Raw genomic sequence first — 15599 nt, 5'->3', positions numbered from 1 at the left:
AAACCTAGCCCCCTAAGCTACTGTTCAGAAGATCTTCCATTTTTAATATGCCAACCATTAATATCTTCATATTGGACTTTGACTATTCAAACAGTCCTGCATCTACCTATTTGCTCCCTGTTATGTCTTTTTAAAATATTTCATTAATACCCTTTTTCCTATTTTTATCATGTTCACCACATACTCACACTCCCCCCCAAAAAAGGTTTCTTTCCAACAAGAAAACTCATTTGTAATAAATAAAGCCAAACCAAAAAAGGGTGTGGGGAAATCACATATTGATTTTTCTGAAAATATATCTTTCATTCTGCACTTCTAATCTGTCACCTCTCTCCACTTTTCCCTAAAGGAATAGCATGAGTGACAATATCAAATTTTGGATAAGATCTTTGTATATTATGTTAACAGTATTTCCCTGATGTAACAGCCTAGGAACTTTGTTAGAGAAGGAAATTAATTTGGCAAGATCTTCCTTTCATAAAATCATGCTGATGGTTTGTGATCTCTCCTTCCTTTTCTATGCCTTCTTTAATAATACAGATTAGAAATATAGCACAAATGGAAATCAAGCTCAATATCCAAAAGTTTTCAAATTTCATTTTCTTGTCATTTTATTTTCAAAACTGAAACTGTATTTACTTTTCTTTGGTACAATGATTTTCTCCTTATTCTACACTATCTGCTGGCTCTTTCATAGCCCAAAGATATCAATTTCTGGAGCCAACTGGCTTGAACTCATTAAGAATAGCTCAGTGCTCATCAGTATGTTTTTTACTCATTTGAAGTACCAACTCTCAGCCACATTTGTTCTGTTCTTTCCAGTCCAAAGGTCATTTTCCTTGTCAGAAAAAATAGAAACAAAGTAAAAAAATTAGCATCTCTCCCTTCTCCTTATTATTGATAATCTCATCTACCTTGAGCAAGTCTTACCCTTTCATCCTCTTTTCCCCAGTTTTTTGTAAAAATTATTTCCTTTGACAAGCTTTTCTTATCAATTTCAACTCAATCTGAAATGTTGTATTTTTAACACAATTTTCATGGTTCCACACAATGATTTTATATACATCCTACATTATGCACCATTATTTCTGACTTCTGTATATGCCTTTTAAAAAACCATGTTTCTTGCTGAGTTTTCTATATGTCTATATCAATCTTTTCAGATAATTCTTTTTCTCCTCCTCCTCAGGCTGTTTTTCCTTGGTGCTGCCAGAAAACTTGAAAGTTTTCTGTTCCCCAAAACTGATTCTCTTTCTGGAACTTTAGTCTATAGTATCCTACCTATCCTCCTAAAAGGTTTAGATAATAACAGTCAGTGGGTAAATATTTTCTAGGTATGCACTACATATCAGGCCTAGGTCCTGACCTCTAGGAGTTCACAGCTTAAGAGGGTGGGGGAAAAACTTTCAAACAACTATGTATAAATAAGCTATAAGGATAAATGAAAAATAATCAACAGAGGAAAGAAAATAGAATTAAATGTTTCGCAAAATAATGTAAGATTTTAGTTAGGACTTGAAGGAAGCCAGGGAAGGAAGGAAATGGAAATAAATGGGGAGAGGACATGAATGCCCAACTAGAAATTCTATATTTTATCTTGGAGCTAATGGAAAGCCACTGGAATTTATTGACTAAAAGCAACATGATCAGACCTGTGTTTTCAGAAAAATCACTTTAGTGGATTAGTGTAGGAAAGACTGCACTAGGATTAAACTTGTAATAATGTACAAGAAGAGTTTGAGTGGAGTAAAGACATTTCTTTCTTTGGGGGAAGAAGATTCAGAGAAGGCAACTTGGAGAACATCACAAGTTGATTTTGGCCCTTAGTGAAAGGCGGGACATCCCCAGACAGAGATGGGATTTAGGGAGGAATTAATTTCAAGAACTGGAGCTGGTATTTTAAAAAAAGACATAGAGGCAAGAGTAGTACAAAGTATGGAGAATAGTCCTGTTTGGCCAAAATGTAAAGTAAATGAAGTGAAATCCTGAAGTAAACAAAATAAAGTTCAAAACATAAGCTGTATCCAGATTGTTAGGGGTCTTGAATGTGAGCAGTGGGGATTTGACTTTCATTCACTAGGTTGAAAGGCTATTATTGTCTCGGCTATTATAGCCTGGACATGAAGAGATAAGTAAATGAACTAGGGTGGTTGAAGAAGGAACTGAAATGACGGAATAGAAATGAAAAATATGTTTGAGACAAAATCAAAAGAATATGCTAGCTGGATGAATTGTAAGGTAAAATAAAGGGGAAAATCAAAAACAATATCTTCAAAACTATGAATGTAAATGATGAGGAATATGTTAATATTGTTAACAGATATAGAAAAGTTAAAGAGAAAGTCAGGTAATTTATTATTATATTTTAGAATTATGGTTTATTTTGGATATAATAAACACCAAATAAAATGAGCTTTTGTCTATAATAGAACAGAAAAAGAAGATTGTACATGAAATTGAAACTGCATTATTTACATCTTGCTGTGCTTTATAGATATATAAATTCAACATGTAACTCAAAATTGTTTTGTTTGTGGTTGTCTCTTGCCTTTCTTCTGTCCTCTTCTATGCATTAAAAATGTTTTAAAGCCCCTATTCTCTCTCTCTCTCTCTCTCTCTCTCTCTCTCTCTCTCTCTCTCTCCCAACTTTATTGCTGGCTTCCTTGTCTCTCTCTCTCCCCAACACATACTCCCAAAATAGAAATTAATATCAGAAAAACATGATCCCTGAAACAAATGAACATGGTCAAGCAAAAAATAATCTATACTTTTGCTCTGTCCTAAAATTTCTTTCATTATTTATGTATTGTGAATCCATTAACCCTTTTTCAGAATGTGGATAGCACATTTCATCCTTAGATCTACAGAGCAGGACTTCTTAAACTTTTTCCATTCACAACCCCTTTTCACCTGAGAAATTTTTACACAAACCTGGTTATATAAGTATATAAAATAGATATACAAATCAAGCATTTACTGATAATATCATGATTTTGTGACCTTCATATTCAATTATGTGAGCCCATATCAGGTTGTAACACCACAGTTTAAGAAACTTTCCTCTAAAATCATGGTTGGACATGATATTGATTATCTTTCAAAGATATTTTCTTTAAGCTATTATGGTTACTGAATAAATTGTTCTCTTGGCTTTCCCTTCTCTCCATATTGGTTTAAACAAGTTCTTCCCAGGTTTTCCCCTAATGTGACCATTTCATTAATGTTATAATACTTTCAAGTGCCATAATTTGTCTAGCCATTGCCCAATTGATAGACACTCTGCCTTGTTTCCAGTTTGTTGCTATAACAAAAAGTATCACCATAAATATTATTTTGTATATGGTTCTTTCCTTTCTCTCTTTGATCTATTTAGAGTAAAGACCTACTAGTGGTATCACTGAGTCAAAGGATATGCATACTTTAGTGACCTTGGGGGCAGAGTTGCAAATTGTAAAGCTAAGGTTTTATAGGAAATTCCAAATACATTTGACATGTTGGTGGACTACCTAGCTAGAGAGATACAAAAATGGAGGATCCATGGGGTAATAATTGGAGTGAATTATATCATAGTATAAGAATTTTCCAAAAAAGACACAAAAATAGCAGTTATAAAGAACCATTACTGTTTGGTGACACAGAAGACAAAAGAGGAAAGGGCACCAAGAAAGAAATAGTGGTCTATAACATTAAAGATTAGATTATAGCATTATAACATTAAAAGTAGACCAAAGAAAATGTGCAAATATGTTTAGAAGAATTGAACATTGGATTACTTGCTGTCTAGGAGAAAGGAATGAAGAGGAAAAAAAAAGAAAAATCTGGAACACAAGGTTTTTCAAGACTGAATATTGAAAACTCTCTTTGCATGAATTTTGAAAATAAAATCTATTACTAAAACAATTTTAAAATAAATCATAGAGTCCAGGAACTTAAAAAAAAAACTTGTTGAAATCATTCCTTTTATTTCAAGATTCAGATCATTTTCCTCATCTATAAAATGAAAATAATAATAGCACCTATCTCCCTGGGTTGATGTCAAGGATCATCTGAATTACTATTTGTAAAGTGTTTAGTACGGTGCCAGGCACATAGTAGGTACTATACAAATGCTGCATATTTTTATTCTTGTTGCTTATCTCCTTCATGAAACCTTTCTTGGTTTTGTCTGCTGAATGTGATGTATTTTTCCAAGAATTTTTCATGCTACTTTAACATATCTTGTGTATTTAGTAATAACCTAACATATAAACTTGTGCTTAATTCTTTTTTTATTTTTGTAATACTCCTCCCTCCCTTCAGTAACAGTAAGCTCCTTAAGGACGAGGACTATATTATTTTTCATCTTTGTGTCTAGAATTCTCAGCACAGTTCTAGATATAGTAGGAGCCAATACAGAATCCTACACATTAATGAATGTCTGGCTGGGTTGACTTTATTTGAATGTGAATAAAGTGTTTGCTACAGTTTCATCCAGGTCCTCTTCAGTTCTCTGTGTGGGAATGGATGTGTAAACAGATAGTTCTACCCACTGCAGAGACTTGTACACGATTACTTTAAAGATTCTCAGAGTTTATTAGGAGGTCAGCCTTTAGACAATGGGAGCCAGAAACTTCAGCAGAGAATTCCAGTGTCAGAGGAGCAAAATGTTATGAAGTCATTTAGGAAAGAAGGAGCAGATGTGAGCCTCCTATAAGGAGACATAACTGCCAGGAATGACTAAGATTTATTTAAGGATGCCAAGAAATGGTCTCAGGGCTGATGTTGGTTATTTTGTAGAGATCTAAAGATGATTGAGTTGTGATGAAAGGAGTAGCATTGATAAAAAACAAAGATTTGTATTATATACTTGAGATATGTGAATCAATACAGTTTGAGAGAATTAATATGAGAGAGAATAGTATTATGAATGTAAGTCAGTTTGGATTTAGAGCATTCAGTAAGTTGGAAGAGAGAGGGGGAAGAGGAGAAAGAGAGGGAGAGGAGAGGAGAGGAGAGGAGAGGAGAGGAGAGGAGAGGAGAGGAGAGGAGAGGAGAGGAGAGGAGAGGAGAGGAGAGGAGAGGAGAGAGAGAGAGAGAGAATCACAGAGAAGGAGGGAGAGATGGAGGAAATTGGAGAGAGGCAGAGGAAGGAGAAAATATGTACAAAACAAATGCAAAGTAATTGAGGGAGGCACCAGAATCAAGTAAGACTTCATTCAGGAGGCAGGAATTGAATTAAGCTTTAAAGGAAATTAAATATTCTAAGAGGAGTAATTGAGGAGGAAGTGTATTCTAATCAATCAACAAGCTTTCATTAAGCACTTACTCAGTGTCAGGAACTGTATTCTGTATTCAAAACACAAATACAAGTAAATGAAACAATTCCAGGAATAGAGTACAGCTTGTCGAAAATATAGAAATGGACTTAGTGTTCTTTGTAAGGAATGACAAGAAGGTATTTTGGTTGTACTATATGGTGTGAGAATGGAGGTATTATTTAATAAAGCTAGAAATAAAAGTTTGAACTAGATTGTGGAGGGCTCTGAATATCCAACAGAGGAGTATGCATTTGATTTTTGAGGCTAAAGGGGGCTGTTGTTTGCTATGTTGTCCAGTCATTTCAGTCATGTCCAACTCTTCACAACCTCATTTGGGGCTTTCTTGGAATACTTTGCCATTTCTCTCTCCAGCTCTTTTTACACATGAGGAAGCTGAGACAAACAGACATGGCTGATTTGCCTGAGGTCACACAATAAGTGGCTGAGGTCATATTTCCAAGTTTATTGAAAAAGAAAGAAACTATTCAAGGGAAAAAAAATTAGCTGTATGAAATTTGAATTGCATCAAGGAGAAACTTCAAGTTATCAGACTAATCAGGAAACAACTAAAATAATCCAGGTAAGAAGTGCCAGAGTGTGAATTTAGGTAATTGGTTTTTGAGTAGAGAGGAGATGGATTGGAGAGATCCTGTGGAAGAAGAATTAAATAAGATATAAGTGGATATGTGGGATGAAAGAGAGTAAAGAATCAAGGATGATAACTGAGGTTTTGAAACTTGGATACTAGAAAAATTACAGACTTCTCAATTAAACTAGAAAAGTCTAGAAGGGACTAGATTTAGGGGAAAAGTTAAGAAATTTTGTTTGGTACATATTAAGTTTGAGGTGCCTATAAGATACTGAATTGGAAATATCCAATTATCAGTCAGAGCTGAAAATCAAGAGCTATAGAAATATATAGTATAGATCAATGAGTCATCTGTATAGAGATGATCAAAAAACTCATGAGAGTTAATGAGGTTGCTGAGAGTGTGGAGAGAGAAAAGAAGAAGGCTTAGGACAGAGCCTCAAGGTACACACAAAGTTAGGATCTATGACATGATCCAAAAAAGAAAATGGGAGAGGAGGTCAAACATAAAAAGAGATTCAAGGAACTGAAGTGTTACTAAAACCTTCAAAAAAAAAGAGACTATCCAAGGATATCAAATATTTTTAAAAACCATCAAGAAGGATAAGAAGTGAGGAAAGGTCATCATATGTGTCAATTAAGAGCTAATTTATAACTTGGGGGAACAGTTTAGTCATTATGAAGTTGGAAGCCAGATTTCAAAGCGTTGAAAAAGTAGTGAGAGTGTTGACAGGAAAAGAAGAAGAAATATAAAAATATAGTTTGAGATGATGGTAGGATATAATGAGAATTTTTTTCTTGTTACTGATTTTTTTAAAGTGAGGAAAATTTGTTCATGTTTGTAGAGAGCTATTAAGAGGACAGGGGATAGACTGAAGATTAGAGAGAAGGGAAAATTGCAGGGACAAACAAGAATGTGATCTGTAAGCTTCTCCATAGGGAAATGATAAAGATATTTTGAGGAATAATTTTATTGATAGAGAGACTAATATAGCAACAAATCAATTCTTGCTTTTATCTATATGCACACACACACACACACACACACACACACACACACACACACACACACATTCAACACAATGGAGAGTCAGAAGTACCCAATGAAGGCTTTCATTTTGGAGGTGATTATACCATGTCCAGTAAGGGGAAGGAATTGTCTCAAGTCACAATGCAAGATTGTGCTAAGACTAGTATCTTGGTCCCCTAACTCAGACAAACAATTAATAGGCTTCCAGTGTAGTATCTATCCATTAAATTTTATGGCTTTTTAGATCTCAACTTCTCCCAAATACCATTCCCCTTTCCCATCCCCAGATATGTTGTTTCTTTATTCCTAAATCAGGGTCTCAGTTTCATCCTCTGAGAAGTGAAATATTTGGATTAGACCATCCATAAAATCCTTTCCAACTCTGATATGTCATAAGTATGTGCTTATATGCTATAAATGGGAAAGAGTGATTCACAAAGGACATCTGTAAACCAAAGTCTTTCAATCTCTAATTTCCCAATAGTTCAACATGTCCTTAGAATTAAAGAATTAGAGATTGGGAGGAAGATAGTTTATTCTTTATAATTAAGTAGGAATTAGCTACCAGCAAATTTGTTGTTTTTGATAGGTGTAGCTACCTTCCAACAGTATTCTCTTCTATTATCAATTTATTGATCAGTTAGATTAAGGGCCACTATTCCATCACTTCAGTGACTTTCCCATCAATCTCAGAAAATTCTATGAAAAACTCAACTGACAAATATAGTAGAGGATTCCCTTGGTCTCTAGAACTAAGGATCAGGAAGAACCTATTTTCCTGGATTATGGAACATAAAGAATGTTTGGAAGATGGCAGAGTAAGTTAGACAATTCCAAGGTCTCCAGCTTTCTCCCACAAACAAAACAAAATTTTGCCTCAGGGCAAACATAGACCTGTGAAAAACAAATAAGACAAGCTTGAGGCAGAACCTTGGTTCTTCTGGGACAAAAGGAGATCTGAAGAAGCCACTAGGACTTAGGACTAGATTTAACCTGTGTGAAATGTCAACATTTCCAGGCTAGCTCCCATAAATAGCAAGATGGAAACTCTTGGGCTAGCTGAGGTCAGCCTGAACCACAGGAACTTTCACTCCTTGGAAAGCATGGGTCAAGGGTCTGACTCTGGGAAGATTGAGGGAATATCAGCTGATAAAGAATCAGGGTGAGAAGAAACCAGCATACTAGGTGAGTGCAGGAACAATGGGGCAGAGATGTTGCAACTACAGGTACTTGCAGGAGGGAAGAGTTCTTGGTTTGGGGTTCCAGGCCAGAGAGATGAACTGAAGTGAAGCAAGAGGCACCATTCCCTCAGCCTGGGACTAGAGATGATTACACTAATAAATTCTCATTAACAAAACAATAATAATAATAATAATAATAATAATAATAATAATGATAATAATAATAAGCAATGGAGAGTAATCATAAACCATAAAAAGTTACTGTGGGAATAGAGAATACCAGGATTCATCTAAAGATGAAGACACTGAAGTAAAAAAAAAAAAAAAAAAAAAGCCTCTCCTACTCCAAAGAGTAGCCATATTTAACATGTATTGGTCGACCTGCCATCTGGGGGAGGGGGGGAAGGAGGGGAAAAACTGGAAAAAAAAAATTTTGGCAATTGTCAATGTTGTAAAATTGTAAAATTACTCATGCAAATATCTGGTAAATAAAAACTATTATTATTAAATAAATAAATAAATAATGAAATAAAAATCAAATGAGAGAAATTGAGGGAAAACTTTTAAAAAGCCAAGAAAAATAAGAAGAAAAAAGAAAAGTCAACCAACTAGAAAAGGAGATCCAAAGTCTTAAAGAAGAAAATGATTCTTCAAAAATTAGAATTTCTCAAAGAGAAGCCAGTGAAGCTATAAGACCAAGAAATAACAAAAAATATAAAAAGGAAAAAGTAGAAAAACAAGAGATTTAAAAAACAAATCAAGAAAACATAAGGATAATTGGACTACCAGAAAACTGTGACCAATAAAAAGAACCTTGACATAAAGATATAAGAAATAATCTAAGAAAATATAAGAAAATCTAAGAAAAAAACTAAGAATCCTAAAGTGATAGAACAAGAGAGAAAAGTTAAAAATCACTACCTCAAAGAGATGCTACAAGGAAAACACATAGGAATATTATTGCTAAATTTGAAAAAAAAAAAAAAACCCAGATCTAACAGAAAATTTTACAAGAAGCAAACAAAAGAACCAATTCAAATATTGTGGAGCTACCATTAGAATTCTACAGAATTTATCAGCAGTAACAATGAGAAAAATGCAGGTCCTGGAATATTATATATATATACTTATGTATATTATTATTATTATTAGGAATAATAAGATTCATAGGTGGGAAGGTTAAATATTAGCAAGACAAGTATGGAGTACAACACAAGTAGAAGAGGTAGAAAAAATAGAAGAATTAACAGAAATATGAAATAAGAGATATACACAAACACAACAACAAGGATCAGAAGTAGAATTTATTTAGAAAAAAGTAGGGATATTTATCATTGATTTCAGTCAAAGTCAAACTTAAAGATTCAATCAAGAGAGAAAAATATGTGCATAGCTCATTCAAGTTTAATCTTCAGTACTAACATTTTCTCTATCATTTTATTAAATGTATAAACCAACAAAACAATAAATCAAGCCCTGATTTATAGCATTTGCCAATTTCCAAGTATAAATGAAAATTTAATAATTGGTTTTCAAGATCTGGTTCAAGTCAGCTCCAACATAAAACTACTCCAAGATCTTTCCTACTTCTAAATCTAGAAAGATCCTTTCTATCCTTCCAATTATTTGTTCAAGGTCCTTTCTGGTGAAGACATTTAAAAGTCACTTCCAATGTGTTATTAAAGAACTTTTTAGCAAAAATGCAAGGATTCTTTTCTGTGGCCCATATTATGGCAACTAGCAATTTTCCCTAGAGAAACTTAGGAGAACTTTGGTATGTTATACCAAGGGAATGGAAAACAATTAAACTGCTAAGAAAAGGCCATGACCAGGAGGATCCAGTAAGCATCAGAAGAATGGACAAGCAAAGTATGTGGTTGAAAAGGATGAGGTAAAGTGAAGAAGTAGGTGGAACTCATTGGTTTGGGGAGTGAGACAAGAATGGCCTCAGGCAGTCATTGAGCCCACACTGGTGAACAGCATTGGAAAACTGAACCTAGAACAGTTACTAGCTCATTTTTTTTTTTTTTTTTTTAGCTCAGTTTTACATAAGTTTTTGAGATCAGGTCTCCCTGTGATGAATTCATGTTGTTTTTAACTCATCTTTTGGTTCCATATTGATTGTCCCCCATTTATCAGTAAATGATCTCTAAATGAGTTTTGTTATGGTGAGCCAACAACCATCACAGATGAAAAAGACAACTCATTTTCAGAACTTAGATAGATATCTTACTGAGATTTATCAAGAACTTTTCATTACAGTCAAAAAAACTACCCCGATTCCAGAGAAAGAAAGTGCTTCAGTGTCATTCTGATGTCCTATCTCCACTAGGTATCTAGAATGCATCTGTGTTACTAAATCAAGTTTATGGGCATGACAACCCAAAAAGTGGTTGCCCTTTTCCCCCCTTTATTACATGACAGATATCAACTCTGGCATGTATCAGTGGTGCTTCATAAGCGTTCCTCAATTTCTATAGAGCCTAGAGAAAACATTGTTGGGGAGGCAGTGTCTCTACTTCAAGACTTACACTTTGATGTATTTGAGTATTTGCTTGACTAGGGGATGAATGAAGGTGAAAAGAAAAGAATTGAATTTACCTCATAGATGACTTTAAAATTTACTGTCCCTCGTTTCTTGGTTGAATACTGAAAAAAACTTGATTTGTTCATTTCCCATAATTCAAGAGTTTGCTCATTCTTCTACACAGACAACTCTAGTTCTTTGGAAATTTGTTCAGGGAGTACAAGTTTAGCAAATAAAGAAATATGCCATAAAGTATGTTCATGGTCTTAATTTTTGACATGAATAAATTCTGTAAAGCCATTTCTGGGCTTGAAATATATTATCTATAAAAGTGTGACAATATGTTATTTATTTGGTTGTCACACATTTATGAGGTTGATTAAAAGTTACCAGAAGCTAGAAGAGGTCTAAAACATGGGGCCAAGTGGGAATAATATATATTCCTTGTATATGTAGGTCTGTATATCAGTATCAATCAGTATATCAGTATCAGTATCAGTTTAATGACTGGTAGAGGCAACACACATTACATGGGGGATAAGGTAGATTGATAGGAACTGAGAACTAACAGGAAGCTCACACAATATTTTCTAAAGAAAAAGAGAATAAGCATTTAATAAACACCTATTATGTGACAGACACTGTGCTAAATAAGCAATTTATAAATGTTATCTTGTTTGATCTCATAAGACAATATCATCTTTGTATTTTAAGGATAGTCAGGTAATATGATTTAATATAAATGAATAACTTAGGAAGGAAAATTAATGAAAGACTCAGGGATTTGCAAAGGATAATTTCTGGAATTTATGACTTTCCCCTGAATTTAGATTCAGACAATTAGCACGCAAGGTAGAGCCCTCCACATACCATTTGGGCAAATCAACTCATCTTTCTGTGCTACAATTTCCTTACTGGAAAATTGGAGATAATATTATTGCACTATCTACCACATGGTTATTGAGAGGATCAAATGAGATAAGACCTGTGGAGTGCTTTGTCAGTCATAAAGTTCTACATCAGTGTGAGTTGTTTGAGTCCTTATCTTTCTTCTCCAGTTTATCCTCCCACATAGTATCAACCATCTATCATAGTATAGTATATGGAGTAATGGTTAAAACCTCTAAGAAACTTAAATTTGCTATCATGTGTGGGCATCCCAGACTTCAAATTATATGCAGAACAGTGTTATGTTTCCTTAAACAAAGTCTTAAGAGACTTGATGCAGGACAACAGAAATGGAAATATGTGTCTATTAGCATATTGTTAATTCCCAGTACAGTCTAGGTTCTTTGATGGCAGGAACAGTTTTCTATTTTATCTATGTATCCTTAACACCTAGCACAGTGTCTTGCATACAATCAGGACTAATAAATGCTTTTTGAATTAGATTAGAACTGCCTAGTGTGTACAAAATTCAGTACTAGGAATAGCAGAAATAAAATAAAGAGATATGCCAGCAATATCCCTTAAATAACAAAATAAGATTAAAGTTACAGTGCAGGAACATAGATTTATTATTTGGTCAGTGTAGGAAACTGGGACAGTTAGATGGTTCAATGGACAGAGTTCTAGACCTGGAGTCAGAAAGACTCTTCTTCCTGATCTGTGTAGCCCTGAACAAGTCACTTAACTTGTTTGCCTCAGTTTCTTCAACTGTAAAATGAGCTGAAGAAGTAAGTGGCAAGACACTACAGTATTTTTGCCAAGAAAATCCCCAAAATGGTCATGACTGAAAAAAACTACTACAATAATGCTTCTAAGTATGTGACCAACCACATAAGTCTTAGGAAGTTGCTTGAAGAATATAGGAGTTAAATGACTAACCTAGGTCATAAAGTTAAAACTTCAGGACAGGTTTCAATTTCTGCTTTTCTAAATTCCAAGCCTAGAACTCTAATTCAGCTAGCATTCCATTTGAATTAATAATCATAAGTTAACAATATCATATTCCCAGATCAGTACAAGTAAATCATGAAGATGGTAAATATTGTAGAATATAAGAGAAGGGAAAGATCAGATCTTTGTAGATTATAGCATTCAAGGAAGAATTAAAGGAATAAATGTGACTTCAGCTAGGCTTTGAAGGATGAATGGGAATTAGAAAAACGAAGATCACAGTGAAGGGCTTTGTGATCAGAGGGAATGGCATGAACAATTACTCAGACCAACACAAATGTCACCTCCTTCTCTGATCTCCACTATAAACAGCAACTCTCACAAAGCACCTTAGGTGGACTTCTATTGCACTTTTTAATGTCATATATGTCAAATATTATACTTCTCTGTGTATATGTTGTATATTTATATGTACATAAGAGTAAGGACGGGACACCATCTAAATTTTCTCTTCTGTAATGTCTAGGTACTTGATAAATGTTTACTGAATTCAATAGAAATCAAAGGATAATGAATTGCATGTAGAGGAAGGGCATTAATATGGAAATTAGTGAGGCTTGTTCAAATTTTGGATAGCATGAAGCTCAAAAGAGATAAAGGATATAAAGGACTTCACAAATCTTAACATTCTGTATAATTGCAAGTTATTGTTGTTAGTAACATATAATAATACTAATCTATCATTATTTTTATTAACCTATAGCTAATGATGAATTCATCCTCTGAGACTTCTACTATACCCTTACTGAGCCTCTAATATTTTTATAGAGCAGTACAAGGTATGCTAGTAAATATTTAACAAACAGGCCTTCCAAGGGGAAAAAAAATACACATATACCTTTAGTATATTTTAGTTACATTAGTAACACTTTTTAAAATCTAGACAATTAACAAAACAAAAAAATCAAGCCATGATTTGTAGTAATCAATGACTGAAAATTTAATAATGGGTTCTCTCAAGCCATTTAGAGTTGGTTTTAGTACACCCCTCATTCAAACAAAACAGAATGTCCCAATGTGACTGAATGAAATGACAGGTCCTTTTAGGAATAGCATTTATTGAATTTACCCAAAATATGGCCGAAAAAGGAGTTGTATCCAAGGAGATGCCTAGATGTTTACATGATTTTAATATTGATGCATTCTTGTTAATTGAACTAATTCCATGGGGGGGGGGGGAATCTGCCTTCATTACAAATAGTATTAACTTTACTTGGAAATGCATGGATACCTGGTGGATTGAGAAATTTCAGCCAGACTTGGATCTTTGGGGACATCTTGTTCATTTAAAAAACCTCTTCCAGTAAAAATGCACACAAAAAGAACAAAAGAATAACCTACAAGGAAGCAGATAAAAGAGGGACAGTCATGAATATAATCTCTTCTATTATTATATATGCTTTCTTGAAATGGAAATTTAGTTTCACATATTTTGAATCCTCCCTGATGTTTTTCTAGGCATGTGACAATGTTTTGTTTTGTTTGTTTTTCCTTTTCTGTTTTTCTTTTTCTATTTTGTTTTTTCTTATTTTAAATAAATATTAAAAAAAAACTTCTACCCAGAGAACAAGAATAATTTCACCTTCTTATCATATCTAGAACCAAAAGACAAAAATTTATTCTTCAGTTCATTGTTAATTTGGATTTACCTAGTGAATTAATAGGAAAAAATGAATTGATAATCAAGGACAACATTACTAATTTTAATTTTATAAAATTTAGTGGAAGACTACATAAGTCATGGAGGGGATACAATCGACGTCATTGGAGGGATAACCTGCATTGAAGAAATTATAAGTGCTTGAAGTAAGTAGAAAAGTTATATCAGAAAATCTAAGGGGCTAAAATTTGATTGAAAGACAAATAAATGGATAATTTGTTTTCTTAATTCCTGACTCTTCACGGGCTGAGAAGTTTGAGTGGTTTCTTTATTAGTTTCCTGTAATTCCAATATTAAAGTTAATAGGTTGTGGAAGGTTTAGACTCACAAACTCCAAGGCACTGACATGATATAATTCCAGGCACTTCAAAAAGTCAGTTCTGAACAATAGGAAATTCTCTACTTAGGAGCAAAGTAAAATGTATGCCTTCTAAAATTTAAGAGACTGTATATTGTGTTTCCTGTCATTTCTGCCTTTGTCCAAATCAGAACAGGGTTAATCTTCAGATATAACCTGAGACTGATGGGAGTAACAAGGGAGAGAACAAAAGTATATGCTCTAAAATCTAATTTTACCTGTCACTATCTCTGATCTCCTAGATTTGCAAGCTTGCCTGCCTAAAGCACATGCCTGACCTTTCCTCTTCTGGATAACTTCTCTTGGCTTGTCCTTTTGCCTGCTGACCAGCCTGTGGAGTCTTCTGGATCCTTCTAGCATGGTTTGGTGCAATGGTTCCAAATGCATTGGCTGCAAACCTTTTAGGAGATGAGGCACAGTTATAGCAAGGGGTCCATGAATCCATACATGAACCTAACATTGTTTGTTTGATCTTTATTTAGCTACAATTAATATAAACTAGCAAATGTACATACATTGTATTGACTGAATTTTAAATGTATTGCAAAGATATATGTTGCTGTTTTTCAAATATATATATATATGTATATATATATATATATTTATATATGTTACTGTGATAAATAAAAACAAATTCATTTAAAATCGTTAATACCTTCATAGCAGCTTTTTGTAATGTGCTTTTTCAATGATATGGTAATGACACAATTTCTATCATCTGGGATATGATCTCTGAATTTTTTTTTTTGTATTACAGTAGTTTAGAAATCAAAGGTGTGGTGAGAAGAATACTGTATCTGGAATCAGAAATAGAAGTTTGAATACTAATTCAGTTTGGGACCTGTGTCACTGTCTTGTAGTCACTTTCTTCATCTATAAAATGAATAGTTTGAACCAGGGTTGGACCTCTCTAAAGTCTCTTATAATTAGAAATCCTATGAGATCCTGTTCCAAACCTTTTTTTTTTTTTAAATTATTATTATCACTTCCTTCCTTTTCCTCTGCTGAAGATTTTGTTTTGTGCTTCACTGCAAAAACTTGAGGTTAGAATTTGAAAC

The 15599-nt window shown here is 33.8% G+C and overlaps 1 protein-coding gene across 2 annotated transcripts in view; it reads left to right on the top strand.

Moving 5' to 3' along the window:
• The window catches only part of ZMAT4 (zinc finger matrin-type 4), a 756392-nt gene extending 741199 nt beyond the window's left edge, over nucleotides 1-15193 (top strand). For both annotated transcript variants that reach the window (XM_074287328.1, XM_074287326.1), the window contains 2 exons: nucleotides 14246-14329; nucleotides 14784-15193. In XM_074287328.1, coding sequence (XP_074143429.1) covers nucleotides 14246-14309 — 64 coding nt within the window. In that variant the 3' untranslated portion in view covers nucleotides 14310-14329; nucleotides 14784-15193. The remainder of the gene's footprint in view (nucleotides 1-14245; nucleotides 14330-14783) is intronic.
• Nucleotides 15194-15599: the final 406 nt, after the last annotated feature.

This window comes from Sminthopsis crassicaudata, chromosome 2, assembly GCF_048593235.1.
Source record: "Sminthopsis crassicaudata isolate SCR6 chromosome 2, ASM4859323v1, whole genome shotgun sequence".
NCBI classification, from domain to species: Eukaryota; Metazoa; Chordata; class Mammalia; order Dasyuromorphia; family Dasyuridae; genus Sminthopsis; species Sminthopsis crassicaudata.
This window is presented reverse-complemented; position numbering and strand designations above follow the sequence as displayed.